General features: G+C 37.6%; 1 protein-coding gene across 1 annotated transcript in view; it reads left to right on the forward strand.

Moving 5' to 3' along the window:
• The window catches only part of LOC127416597 (RELT-like protein 1), a 45,584-nt gene extending 31,365 nt beyond the window's left edge, over positions 1–14,219 (forward strand). Inside the window, exons 4-7 of the mRNA XM_051656027.1 lie at positions 3,383–3,434; positions 8,580–8,825; positions 12,481–12,622; positions 12,749–14,219. Of these exons, the coding sequence (XP_051511987.1) occupies positions 3,383–3,434; positions 8,580–8,825; positions 12,481–12,622; positions 12,749–12,772 (464 nt within the window). The 3' untranslated portion in view covers positions 12,773–14,219. The remainder of the gene's footprint in view (positions 1–3,382; positions 3,435–8,579; positions 8,826–12,480; positions 12,623–12,748) is intronic.
• Positions 14,220–14,483: the final 264 nt, after the last annotated feature.

Below are 14,483 nucleotides of genomic sequence, written 5' to 3' on the forward strand. Positions count from 1 at the left end.
CTTTTCTTAGCATTATTGGAGGTCGGAAAACATGGCATCTTTTTTGTTATTTTGACCAGTTGTCATTTTCTGCAAATAATTGCTCTAAATGATAATATTTTTATTTGGAATTTGGGAGAAATGTTGCCAGTACTTAATAGAATAAAACAATTGTTTTCATTTTACTTAAACACATCATAAATCCAGAGAAACAGAACATTTTTGCAGTTATATATATATATATATATATATATATATATATATATATATATATAAACTTAGCAAAAAAAAAAAAAAAAAAGAAAAAGGCCCTTTTTCAGGACACTGTATTTTAAAGATAATTTTGTAAAAATCTAAATAACTTTACAGACCTTTATTGTAAAGGGTTTAAACAATGTTTTCCATGCTTGTTCAATGAACCATAAACAATGAATGAACATGCACCTGTGGAACGGTCATTAAGACACTATCAACTTACAGACGGTAGGCAATTAAGGTCACAGTTATAAAAACTTGAGACACTAAAGAGACCTTTCTACTGACTCTGAAAAACACCAAAAGAAAGATGCCCAGGGTCCCTGCTCATCTGCGTGAACGTGCCTTAGGCATGCTGCATGGAGGCATGAGGACTGCAGATGTGGCCAGGGCAATAAATTGCAATGTCCGTACTGTGAGATGCCTAAGACAGCGCTACAGGGAGACAGGAAGGATAGCTGATTGTCCTCGCAGTGGCAGACCACGTGTAACAGCACCTGCACATCGGTACATCCGAATATCACACCTGCGGGACAGGTACAGGATGGCAACAAGTTACAGCAGTAACTGCCCGAGTTACACCAGGAACGCACAATCCCTCCATCAGTGCTCAGACTGTCCGCAATAGGCTGAGAGAGGCTGGACTGATGGCATGTAGGCCTGTTATAAGGCAGGTCCTTACCAGACATCACCGGCAACAACGTCACCTATGGGCACAAACCCACCTTCGCTGGACCAGACAGGACTGGCAAAAAGTGCTCTTCACTGACAAGTCATGGTTTTGTCTCACCAGGGGTGATGGTCAGACACCGAGGCCTGTACTCTGGAGCGGGACCGATTTGGAGGTGGAGGAGAGTCCGTCAGGGTCTGGGGCGGTGTGTCACCGCATCATCGGATTGAGCTTGTTGTCATTGCAGTCAATCTCAATGCTGTGCGTTAAAGGGAAGACATCCTCTTCCCTCATGTGGTACCCTTCCTGCAGGCTCATCCTGACATGACCCTCCAGCATGACAATGCCACCAGCCATACTGCTCGTTCTGTGTGTGATTTCCTGCAAGACAGGAATATCAGTGTTCTGCCATTGACAGTGAAGAGCCCGGATCTCAATCCTATTGAGCATGTCTGGGACCTGTTGGATCGGAGGGTGAGGGCTATGGCCATTCCCACCAGAAATGTCCAGGAACTTGCAAGTGCCTTGGTGGAAGAGTGGGGTAACATCTCACAGCAAGAACTGGCAAATCTGGTGCAGTCCATGAGGAGGAGATGCACTGCAGTACTTAAATGCAGCTGATGGCCACACTAGATTCTGACTGTTACTTTTGATTTTGCCCCACCCCCCCTTTAGTTGTTGAATCATTTTATGTTCATACAAATATTTACACGTTAAGTTTGCTGAAAATAAAAGCAGTTGAAAGTGAGAGGACGTTTCTTTTTTTGCTGAGTTTATATATATATATATATATATATATATATGTCTGTTTAGACCTGAAAAAGAGGCTTATCTGGTTAGAATCACTCCATGGTTACTCCATCTGGTCAGCAAAAATTAAAACTGATTGTTCCCCATAATTGTGGCACAAACTTTGAACAGGAAGTGACATTACTCTTTTTCATTTCCTGCTATGTGTTCATGTTGTCCCATCTTCACAACTTGGTTGCTGTAAACAAACAGCAGCACACCATCTTTTCAGAAACAGGCTTGTTTCTACACACTGCAAAAAAATGATTTTGTGGTGAATTAAATATAGCAGAAAACATTAAGTACTTTCTGCATTGAATAAGTTAGTTTAAGCTTGAACTTGAAAATATTAAGTAAATTCTACATTTGTTCTTAAATTCAAACATGTAAAAATTAATGCTCTTAAAAGTAAATATTATTCATGATTGTTTGTTATATTTTTACAAGGCCTCATGTATCAATCTTAATGTAGAAAACCGTGTCATGTTTATTTGCTCATTTGAGTAAATTTCACAGGTAAATAAAATAAAATAAGTACGTTTTACTTAACTTTTCGAAGCTGTTGTTTCCAGCAGGCACTGGGCTTGTATGGTTTCACTGTTTGCAAGTTTATTTACACCATTTTTATCGTTGATTTTTGTTACATTTGATTATTTCGTGTTTTGTGAAGTTTAAATTTAATTTTCTACTCAAAATTACCTGTTCCTGATTTAAAAAAAATTTTTGTTACTGTCATTGTGCTTTGAGCACCAAGTGTTGAGGTCTGCATGCACAGCCCTGCATATTGTTTCTATTGTCTGTAATGCAAGGTAATGTTGTCTAATGGACTACATACTGTAGCATGCTTTAAACTTCACTGTGGAAGGCTTCCGTTTGTCATGTGGTACACGATTAAACGTGTTCATAAGGAAAGTTAAAAATGTGAAATGTCAAAATAAAATGCATTTAAATTTTACAAAATATACATCAGATCTGTAAGTAAAAGCTGTTGTATTAACTGAAATGTTTAAGTTAAATTTACTCCCTCTAATCAAAATTATGTCATGAGGTAGATTTTGCTTAATTTTATACCATTAAAATTGACTTTGTGTGTAAAAACTCACTAAATTAAATGTAAGTAAATCTAACTAGCCATTTTTTTTTTTTATGTACAATGCACGTGTAGTGGACATGTTAAATAGAAACACAGATCTACAGTAAGTAGCATTTAACTTCCTATATAGGGATAAGATGTTCTTTTAAATAAACAGAAGGAACTGAAAGTTATTTTTAAATGTCATCTTCACTGCCAGTGGTTGCACTGGCATATGCCATTCTCTGAAAATATGATTTGCATTTTATGGTTAGCTGTCATCTCCATTTTGACTTTCTCTGTGCCCATATTAGATAGTAAAACTCATTTAGGGTTAATTCTACCCTACCATGTCCCAGCGATGACCATTTTTTGTGTAATACTTGTGAGATCAGTTTTAAAGGGTGATTTATACCCATTTTTAAGGTGAATAAATGGCTGGAGGCTACTCTGTTTCTGCTGCAATTGCAAGTGGTCTGCTGTTTAGTTGCATCAGAAGGGAGTCAGCTGCTTTCAAAAGACTTTTAATCAAATGGTTCTGCTTCTGAGGCGGCAGACTCTCTGCTAATTTAAGCAGTCATTTAATAAACACTGTCTCCCTCATTTTCTTTCCCCAGCCAACACTGATGCACTCAAAGCCATGGTTCAAGACAGTATAGACTCAGATGGGTAAGACCCCCTTTATGTCTATGTCTATTTGTTTCTTTTTACTAGAAATGCTAATTACCAAGATAAAGCAAGCTGTAATTTGCCCAAGATGTGACCCTTCTCCATGTAAAATAAAACTGCTTTTGTTAGGCTACTGATATGACTGGAGCCCTCATCTTATTTGATTGTACATGCTTGCTTTTAAATACTATTATTTGTTATTTTTTTATTTTTTTACTATTATTCATTTCTTTGTGTAAGAGTAAAATAAGCCTAGCAAAACTTTCAAGGTGCACTTAGTTCTTGTGTTTTTGTAAAGTAGTATCCCATTACTCCAATAGGTGGCACTGTCACTTCTCAAATAAAACCGTAGTATGGGAGGACAGACCATTGAGATATTGAGGTGGTTCTGTCTTTGTCATGTGACACAACGCAGGAGAAATCACCGTGAATTACAAAGGCGTAAATCTTTGACAGTGCTGCAAGCCAGAATTAGATCCAGGAAATCAGATTTTTATGATGCCATTTATAGAGGAGTCATAATGATGTAAATCCATGACCTTCACAAATGTACAATTGATTTGCTCACAAGTTGTTGAATTTTATCAGTATACTGTCATTACTATGTAAAAGGTGACTAAGTGCTTTAACACAGTAACACATTCAAACTATGATTATTATTCATGGTACGATGGAAGTCAATCAGGACAAGATTAAAGGAGAAAATACGTGAAATTTCACTAGAACATTTAATCAGCCCAATTAATCCGCTGATATTAGGCTGTTTGGAGATTATCGACATTAGCCAATAACCGTTTCGAGATCTACTTCTAGCGTTCAATTAATAATGAAAATATTTCCCAATTTTTTTTTGGAGGAAATACTGAGTGAAATAAGTTTGCATTAAATTCACACAATTTTGTGTATGTCTCATTTGTTATCTTTACATTTTAATAAATACTTATCACTTGATTAACCCTTGCTTTTCCCCATAAATGTCCTCCTTTGATGTTTGTCTGTATGGTGTACGTGCTTGTCTGTAGAATCTCTGTATTCATGTGAGTAACAAATTTGGATTGAACAATGAGGTCACTCCACTTGAGTCTCACGCACTTTATAAGCAACGGAGTGAATTGGTGCTTCTTCTGGTCATGGCCACAAGAATGGAGGAGCATGAGAGAGACTTAAATAAGAGCAGAACATGGAGAAGATGAAAGGTTTAGAGCAATCAGATGGTGTGAAGGAAAAAGAGGAGCTCAGGACAGAGTGATTAGGGGATTGGGGAAATTACTATTGTTAAATCGGTGGGTGATACAAGAAGAGGAAAAGAGGTATAGTGCTCAGAATGAAGTGCAGTGTGTGATTGGGTATTCTGAAGAGGAGATGTTGTGCCGTCTTTTCTTTAGACTGACTGCTGGGCCCAAAGCCAGAGAAACACTTACCGAGGAGAACAGTGGAGTCTGAGGCGGGGCTTGTGCGGGTAGGGGTGGAGTTTATTTAGAGTGTGGGGCGTTTCAAATAATAAAACTGACTGCCCTCATGGTGTGCTTCTACAGGTTGAGGAGTTTGGTGCAAAGCTTGTGTTGAAAGTTTTGCTCATAAATGATAAAACTGACTGCTCTCATGTTGTTTTTGGACCCTGCCTTTCCCAAAACACAGCATTGTACACTTGCAGTGCAATACATGTACTTATCTGCTCTCTTCCTCCTTTATTTTCTTCATAGTTCCTCTTGAAGGTGCCAATTTCAGTAACATCTCTGTCCTGTTCTTCTTTTGCCTCTCAACAACACCCTGCAGTGTAATGAAGACAGATAATAGGAGGACTACTGCATTTCCCTTTGTTTTTTTTTTAGTTGGCAGAGTGGAAGGACAAAATAAATAGATGGAGAAGGAGAGATGGAAAGACAGATAAGCATCGGGGAGAGAGTGTTGGCTACTCTTTTAAAGTAACTGCTCTAGATTTGCCGCATTCCATGCAGTGTGTAAACTTTTTCAGTATTAAAATACTGTCCCAGTCCAATATTTTGATAAGTATTAGGGACCGCTCACACCCAACGTGTTTTCACATTGCAATGTGCTGGTTTTCAAATGTTTTTCTATGTAAGCATGTGCCAGACAGACGTCTTAGACTGTTGCGGCGTGTTTCGCTGTTTTTTTTTTTTTTTTTTCAGCATCTCACCCAGGAGCGCCAGGTTTTTTAGACACAGCTTCAATCCAATTGGACGCGTTTGAGGAAAGGGGCAAGGCAGATGTGCCTGTAGTTTTGATGCAAAGTAAACCTACTGCAAATAATATTAAAAGGACAGGGTTTTTACTGAGAAAATACCTGTTGAAGCGACTGTGAGAACAGTAGGCCTATTCATCCACTACCTTTTGTATAAGAAAAAAAAAGGTCTAAACAATACACAAGTTTGATTTCATTTACCCTCCTATAGTATTCGGTAATTTCGTTTCCTTTATCTGAGCAGTACAAGACATTGTGACTTTTCCTCCATTTGCCATCTGAACATACAAAAAAAATTGGGCTTGATTCGATAAGTAAGTGGTCGTAAAAAATAAAATAAAAATGCGGCACCTTTGGTATTCACAGTCAAAATTCACCGACCATTGAAAATGAATGGGAAAGACCTCAAAAACAGAGCAATTTTTTTTTCTGTCAGATACAATCAGCCAGAAGGCAGAAAAAAAATAAGAAAAAAATGAACAAATTACAGGGTGAGACTCTAAAACATCCTCAGTGCAAAACACACACACACACACACACACACACACACACACACACACACACACACACACACGTGCATGCACACAGAAACAATGGCATCAATAAGTGGAGCTCTACAGACATCTTTTGGTCATTGTTGGCATTACAAGTTGTAGCCATTATGGCTACAGCCATCTACTGGCTGTTACTGGCATGACATGGTTTAAGTCATGTTATTTATATTTTGTTCACCAGATGGCAGCAGTGTGCCTACTATTTATGTCACATTCTCATTTTCTTCACGTTTCAACTTATAGAAGCATAGGTTCTGAATAATAAAAAAAAAACTTCAAAAATTTGCTTTTTCAGGGAAGAAAAAATGGTATCATCATCATCAAATGTTAAAAAATAAAATGGGTTACACATCTAAATCTTCTGGTCAAAATGGACCGCAAATACCAAAGGTTGGTGCCATTTTTGAATACCATAGGAGGGTTAAAAGTATCATTGAACAGCTCTTGTTCATTTTATACTGTATAAAAAAGCATTTTTATTAACTTGTTTAAATGTACTTGGAGTTCATAAAATTATTCACAAAGTCATCATCTTGACTAGGCTCTAAAATATAAACACCAAGAATCTTACCTGTTAACTTAAGTGCTTCAATGGGGTTTTAAGTGTTTTTTTTTTTTCCTCTTGCATGTTACCAGTGAACATGAACTAGTATTATTACACATGGCTGGTAACTGTAAAGTTCAGCAAATCACTTTTTCCACTGCTGTTTCTTGCTGATTTACCTAATATTTTCTCTGCACTGCCATCTGTCGTTTCAGAGAACAGTGCAACCGTGGAGCTTGTCAAGTTTAAATGCCTCAGGCCGTCGAGCTGCGCACACATGGTGCATTGCAGTGCCAGGCAAAAGTATAAACAAGGCTTTAGGTTAAAAATAATGTGAACTTTTAAAGCATGCCTCGAGACACTTGTGTTCTTATATATTCATTGCGCTGCATCTTTTCTTTTTTTTAGCGCATGAACGTGTTCGGTTTGAACAGCCTGAAAACGTAAGCTGTTTGTAGACTGACTTCCTGAAAAATATTAACATTATGGGTCTGTGGCACTTTTACAACATTGCACTGTTTGATAGAGTGGTCCAGCATGTCAAGAGTTTGAGGTGGGAATACCTGTTTGGTTGAACAATGGAAGATGGGAGGTAGCTCAAAATGGACATTAGGAGTGTTTTGGGAAACCTGTTTTGAAACATTTTGGCTATGTTCGTAATGGAATACTAGCCTACTGCATACTGTGATGTATCAGACTGATCTCACAGTGAAATCAAAAACAGTATGTTGACTTTTTTTTTTTTTTTTTTTTTTTAGCTAAAATCGGACTGACTGTGCTTACCGAAATTCTAAACACTGCCCCCAGTGGCCAAGGCAGTAAGCGTTGTTGGGCGTATGGGCACGTGTGGGCTCTAGGTGTAATGTCCACCGAGGGGTGCCAAAAGCGAGTTGTGAAGAGTTGTTTCAGGCTGTACAGGCTGTAATACAGTAAAGAAGACACTGTATATTTTATATATATTTTATAAACTGCACCTCCCAACCCAAACCTAAACCTAACCATCAGTGGAGTAAAAATGTAACGTAAGGGGGGAAAAATGCAACCTTTGTATCGCACTTGTCAGTGATTATGTGAACACAATTACTTCCTGGTTTCAACGATGGATCTGAACCCAGTCTTCCACCCTGCTGACGCAACGCGCTTCTGGTCGTGCCTCAAGGGAAGGTAAACTCGCTTGAGCTCAGTGAGTCAACATATTGTGGCCGATCCTAGGGTACTGGAACTCACGGATACAACATGTCGACTTCCCGTGTGATCATATGGATGTACTGTTTACTGCCTACTGTTAAAAAAATAAAAAATAACAATTTTGTGAAACAGTGCACATTATGCTATAATAAAGTTGTTCAAGCAGTATTATGCTTGGAAGGTGAAGTCAATGCATATACTGTTAACTGTCTACTATTAAAAAAAAAAAACAGTGTGTGAAACAATACACATTATGCGACGATAAATGGTTCGAACAGTTGTATGCTTGGAAGGTCAAGTCATTGTATTGCATAATAGCATATATTACCCAGTGTAGTATGCTCTGCTGTCTATTGCGTATGTACTGTAGGCAGGTCATCTGGGTATTCCATACCACTTTTACTATTTCTGTAGTGTATATACTGTACATAATATGCACATTTTCACAATGCATGGAATTATGCTATTCCGAACATAGCCTATTTTTGCAATTCCGTTTAGTGCAGCTTGTTGCCAGGAAATAAACTGCATTTGAAAAACATTATCTTTTCAAATGCAGTGAACATTGCATCTGTTGTATCTTCCTATACATATTTGTTTTAATTCAAGTTGCAGTTAAGCAGATATTTGTCTGTTTGTGTGCAATTTTCTTGCAGTGCCCCTGTCACACCCAACTCTCCAAACTCACCCACCACCACAGTGAGCCCTGCAACACCCGGCTTGCCCCCCAGCGCAGCCAAACACACCTGTAACCATCTGCACACTGTCGGAGGAGTCGGGGGACAGAAGAACATCTGCAACCGCTGCAACCAGAAAAAATGGCCTCTCATGAGACGCTCATCCAGCATAAAGAGGGACAGACGCAGTCACATAGGAGAGGTCACTGTGCTGGCTGTTGGCAGGTATGTGATGTATAAATATACTGTACATGCACTTTTTATATGTAAAGACCCAGTGGAGTCAGAGAAAATGCTTTTATTTGTTGCATTACAAATTATATTATCAGCATAACATTTTGTGTGGAAGGTTGCATTAAAAATGCACATTTCTAATTTTGCTAGTATTTGGAATGTTCTGCTTTGCTTTATACTGTATTTAGGTAACACTTTACAATAAGATTGCATTCTTTAACATTAGTTAATGCATTAGGTATCATGAACTAACAATGATCAATATAGAGTACATGAATGATGTATATTTTTTACAGCATTTATTAATCTTTGTTAATGTTAATTAATAAAAATACCATTATTCATTGTTAGTTCATGTTAGTTCATATTGCATAGTGTACAACATTTTATTTAAAAAATGTATGTTGAAACTACTATGTTTAAATTAATATTAACCAAGATTAATAAATGCTGTAGAATTGTTAATTGTTTGTTCATGTTAACTAATGTTGTTAACTAATGTTAATGAATGAAAACGTACACTCACTGAGCACTTTATTAGAAACACTATAATAATACTGGGTAGGGCCTCCCTTTGCTCTCAAAACAGCATCAATTCTTCGTGGCATGGATTCCACAAGATGTTTGAAACGTTCTTTTGAGATTCTGGTCCATATTGACATGATTGTATCATGCAATTTCATTCATGCTGCAATCTCCTGTTCCACCACATCCCAAAGGTGTTCTATTGGATTCAGATCCGGTGACTGGAAAGGGCCGTGAAGAACAGTGAACTCATTGTCATGTTCATGAAACCAGTTTGAGAAGATGCTGGAAGTAGCCATAAAAGATGGGTAAATTGTGGCTGTGAAGGGATGAACATGGTCAGCAACAGTACTCAAATAGGCTGTGGTATTCAAGCAATGATTGAATGATTGGTATTAACGGGCCCAAAATGTGCCTAGAAAAATTCCCTACACCATTACACCACTGCCACCAGCCTGGACTGTTGACACAAGGCATGCTGTTGGTGCACATTTCTGACCCTATTATCTGTGTGCCTCAGCAGAAATCGAGATTCATCAGACCAGGCTGTGTTTTTCCAATCTTTAATTGTCCAGTTTTGGTGAGCCTGTGCCCACTGCAGCCTCAGCTTTCTGTTCTTGGCTGACAGAAGGAGATCCAGTGGAATTGTACAGAGTGGTTATCTGAGTTACCGTAGCCTTTTTGACAGCTTGAACCAGTCTGGCCAGTCTCTGTTGACCTCTCTCATCAACAAGGTGTTTCCATCTGCAGAACTGCCGCTCACTGGATGTTTTTTGTTTTTGGCACCATTCTGAGTAAATTTTAGACACTGTTGTATGTGAAAATCCCAGGAGATCAGCAGTTACAGAAATACTCAAACCAGTCCATCTGGCACCAACAATCATGCCACAGTCAAAATCACAATTATTCCCCATTCAGATGGTTGATGTGAACATTAACTGAAGCTCCTGACCCGTATCTGGATGATTTTATACACTGTTGCCATAGTGTTGGCTGATTAGATAATCGCATGAATAAGTAGGTGTACAGGTGTACCTAATAAAGTGCACAGTGAGTGTATTGTATAGTGTTACCAAAATGTATTTTTCTTTTTATGTCAACATTTGTTTTAAATATTTTTTTCAGGTTTAAGTTAAGATTTTAAATTCCATATTTTTAGTGTGGTCTCAGACTCTTGGATCACACTATATTTGAAAGTGTATTAGATTGAATTGTGTGTGGAGGTGTTCTTGCTTGTGTGCTTAAAGTGTATTGTACTGTATTTGGCCCTCATTTTCATTCACACGGATGTACATGCATGATGAACGTGTATGTCGGGCAATGTCCAACAGTGTTGGTGGAGCTGATTGTTTTTAATTGATCCCTATTCAATGTGTTAACGCGTGTGCGCATGTGTCAGGGTTTGTATAAAGAATGCAAATGACATTCCTCACTGCGGACAGGCCTGTGTGTTTGGCTTGCAGGTGTTTTGATTGATATGTTGACATTGTGTGTACAGCTGATGGAAGAAGCTCTTAAGATTATTAATGCCCATCTTCTGTCTCTGTATGTTTACTGAAGCTTGCACTTGCTTTTGTATGCATGTGTATTCATGATTGAGTGTAAGTGTTCAGTGTGCCATTTGAAAGCTAACGAAACATTTAGGGCTCATTTTCGTGAGCATGCAAAGCGCGCCACCACGCGTGTGCTAAGTCTTATCACATTTCCATGAGAGCGCTAATTCTAAGCGCAATTTTCGTGCCAGCGCAAAGCGTAAGTGGGCGTGGGTGGGAGTGTTTGTGCTACTGTGGGTGTTTGCACGCCAACTATGGGTGTGTTGTATGTAAATGAAGTGGGGCAAAGCGCAATTTGCTAATTCCTGAGAAATATAGACGTTTCAAAAGCAGGTCTGTTTTCAGCATAAAGTCTAAACTCAGTTCCTGTATTTGCAGTTTGGAGATTCCACCAGTGATGGTAGTAAAGTACATGTCCAAACTCTAAAAATATAGTAAAACATCAAATTGAATCCATGACCATCACTGTTGTAGCCATTTAATGTAACAAATATTTATGATATTTGTGTTAAACTACCTTGAGGTCATGTGTTTTTTATTATTATTATTATTATTATTATTATATTTACAATTGTATTTATGATCCAGTCTTTATTGGTATTTTTCCACCTGTTGTCGTAGAGTGATTTTTTTTTTAAGTCACTGCAAAAGGGGCCAGTGGAAGAAGTTGGACAGAGTAAAATGTTTGGATTTGGTATGATTTTTTTGACCACTTCATTAGATTTTGTTTGAAGTGTAATTTGAATTTAGAAATATTTTTGGTTTAATTTTTTCGTGTTTCAATAAATGAATTTAATTTTCAAACAATCAATCAAAATCGACCAGTAGAAGTGCGTGCTGATAAAATTACTGTTAATACTAGCCATGATTTGTGGATCAGTAGATGAAAATTATTAATAGTACTTACATTCTCTATAATTTAACGGAACCACATTTTCCATGTGTATAAAAGGAGCGTGTCCCATTTAACAAAGACGCAGTTAATGCACAAAATAATGTAAGTCCATATTTTTATTCTTCTAATTTATTGCATACAATCCATTTACACTACCAACTTCTTATGAATTTGATGCCTTTGTTTATGTCGCTGGTGGTTGACAGAGAATGGATACTATATAATACTATATAATAGGACGCAGACGGTGCCGGAGAAGAACCTCAGAATTAAATGCACTTGACCCAGCCCATTAGCACTTTGCACATGTAATTTCACCAAACCCACTTGTGCTTAGACTTAGTGCATGCTTGCACGAAAATACCAAAACTTCCTGCCTATGCCCATTAACTTTGCAGATATGACTAATAGCATTGTGCTGCGCCCTTAATGTTCTGTCCACTCAGATGCAATAGATAATGTGCATCAGGACCACAGTGTATTTGTGTGTATAAATGAATGCCCTGGCTCACATTTCCACTTCAAATTTGCTGTTGCTGTCGTTAAGCTAGTGGTGCTTGTTAAGACAAAAATCTCTATTACTATTGCTCATACTTGGGGTTATGGATTTGAATAACCCCCCCCCCCCAGGGAAGAACATGTTTGATATTCATATCGCTCTTTTGTTCACTAGATTCCGGGTGACAAAGTGTGACCCCAAAATGGCCCGTGTCAGGCGGACATTGCTTATCACTGAGCCCAATGGGAGTGTCCCTGCGTCCCCTGCTACTGCAGACCCCCTTGCAAGCAGCACAGCAGAGCATCCATTGACACAGGTGAGCTTCTTAGTATGTGAGAGAACATAATTTGCCTCTTGGCTTAGTATAATTTCTAATGCATAAGTGATGATTATTATGGTTTTCTATGTTGTCTTTTGTTTGTTTTGTGTTCTTTGTCTTCAGGAAATAGGGGACAATGCAAAGTGACATCTGTTAAGTTCCAGCATCTTCTCAGGCAACATTTAAAACAGAATATTTTAATCCGGAAGCCTCACTTCCATAGAAATATTTAGTGGGGGAAACGCCTCAAACTATGATGATAGACATGATAGTGGAGGACGATGAAAAATAATGTAAACCATCCTATCTGTCTTGTGTGACACGTCAATTGTGGAAAGAGAGCAGAAGCTATTTTACATACATTAACCTGTCAGCATGCCAACCCACCTTCCTCAAACATAGTCACATTTTTAATCAGTGGTGGATGGGATCATTTGGGCTTGTAAATGACTACAATTGTGTCAATGGTTAATCCAAGCAGACGCCATGGTCAGAGCTTTGTAATGCGCCTCTCTAGGCTACTTACAGGAAGTAGAAGTTCTACCTGTTTTTTTTTTCTTCTTTTTTTTTTTTTTTTTTATGTGCAAGCTGTGATGAATACGGAATTACAGAGCCATGAAATGTCTCACTTTTTACAATCTAGACCAAACATTTTTCATAACCAGCCTTTGTTAAATAGACTGCGTTTGCTGTCTTTGCTAAATACACCTTTTCGCATTTATTTTATTATTATTATAATTATTTTTTTTTTTCATCAATGAAATTGCATGTTTAACACACATATTTATCAACCAAGCGCACCTTAAATGACTGAAAATTTACTCTGTGATATCTTAATTGGTTTGGGTCAGAAAACTGTCTTTCAGTAGTATAAAAAAACATTGGTATAGCTTGCATGTGTTATCAGCACTCAGATGCTCTCTGAAGTCAATCGCTAACCTACTAATATGAGCTAAGACAGTTTTCTTCACTATACTTGCTGTTAATATAATGTAGTATCTAATCTTGGAGAAAAATGAATGGTACCTCAAAAAAAAGTAAAAGTGTCCTTGCTTTAGTGCCAAGCATAGGCAAAGAGGGAAAAAAATTTGGATTTTTATAATAGTTGAGGACTGGAGATCTAAGGATTTTAACCAAAACAAATTTCCAATAAATGTATTTGAAATTTTATGTATTTTTCGTTTTATATATATTATAATTGTTTTGGTATAGTGCCATTATTTTGATATATGTTTTGCTTTATTTTAAAATTAGGTTTACATTAAATGTTAAATGTTTCAGAGATTCCTCTCTTGTTCTTCAATGAAAACATCAAGTGGACATATCTGAATGTCTGTGTGGATTTCTGGTAGCGTGTGAAGTGCTGGAATGATTAGTTAAAACAAAAGTCTCTCACAACCTTGCTGTTCAAATTTGTAAATTCAACAGGAATGGAATAAATTAAAATCTGTTAACTGTTGATGTAAAACTGGAAAACTAGCAATGGTTTATAGTGAGGTGTTTAAAAAAAATGAGTGTGTGTCAGGAGAATGTACTGTTATGTTTTACTGAAACTTTTGAACCCAGAATTTATACATTAAAAAGATTAAACACACACGGTTGACTGCTTGTTTAACCACTGCTGTGGCCTTACCAGAAAACCATGTTATCTCTCTATCCATTCTGACCACAAAACATGGTTTCCCAACACACAATGTACTTGTACATGTGCTGAATTAACCTCTTCTTGAGATCATTTCAGCATAGCTCGAAGGTAATGGCTTTGAGGATTCTTGGAAACTTTACTCTGTCTTTTAAATGTCCTTCCAACTTTCTTGTAACAACAAAGCTTTTACAGAGCCTTCGTCCACAGTGAGGC

The sequence above is a fragment of the Myxocyprinus asiaticus genome, chromosome 2, assembly GCF_019703515.2.
Source record: "Myxocyprinus asiaticus isolate MX2 ecotype Aquarium Trade chromosome 2, UBuf_Myxa_2, whole genome shotgun sequence".
NCBI classification, from domain to species: domain Eukaryota; kingdom Metazoa; phylum Chordata; class Actinopteri; order Cypriniformes; family Catostomidae; genus Myxocyprinus; species Myxocyprinus asiaticus.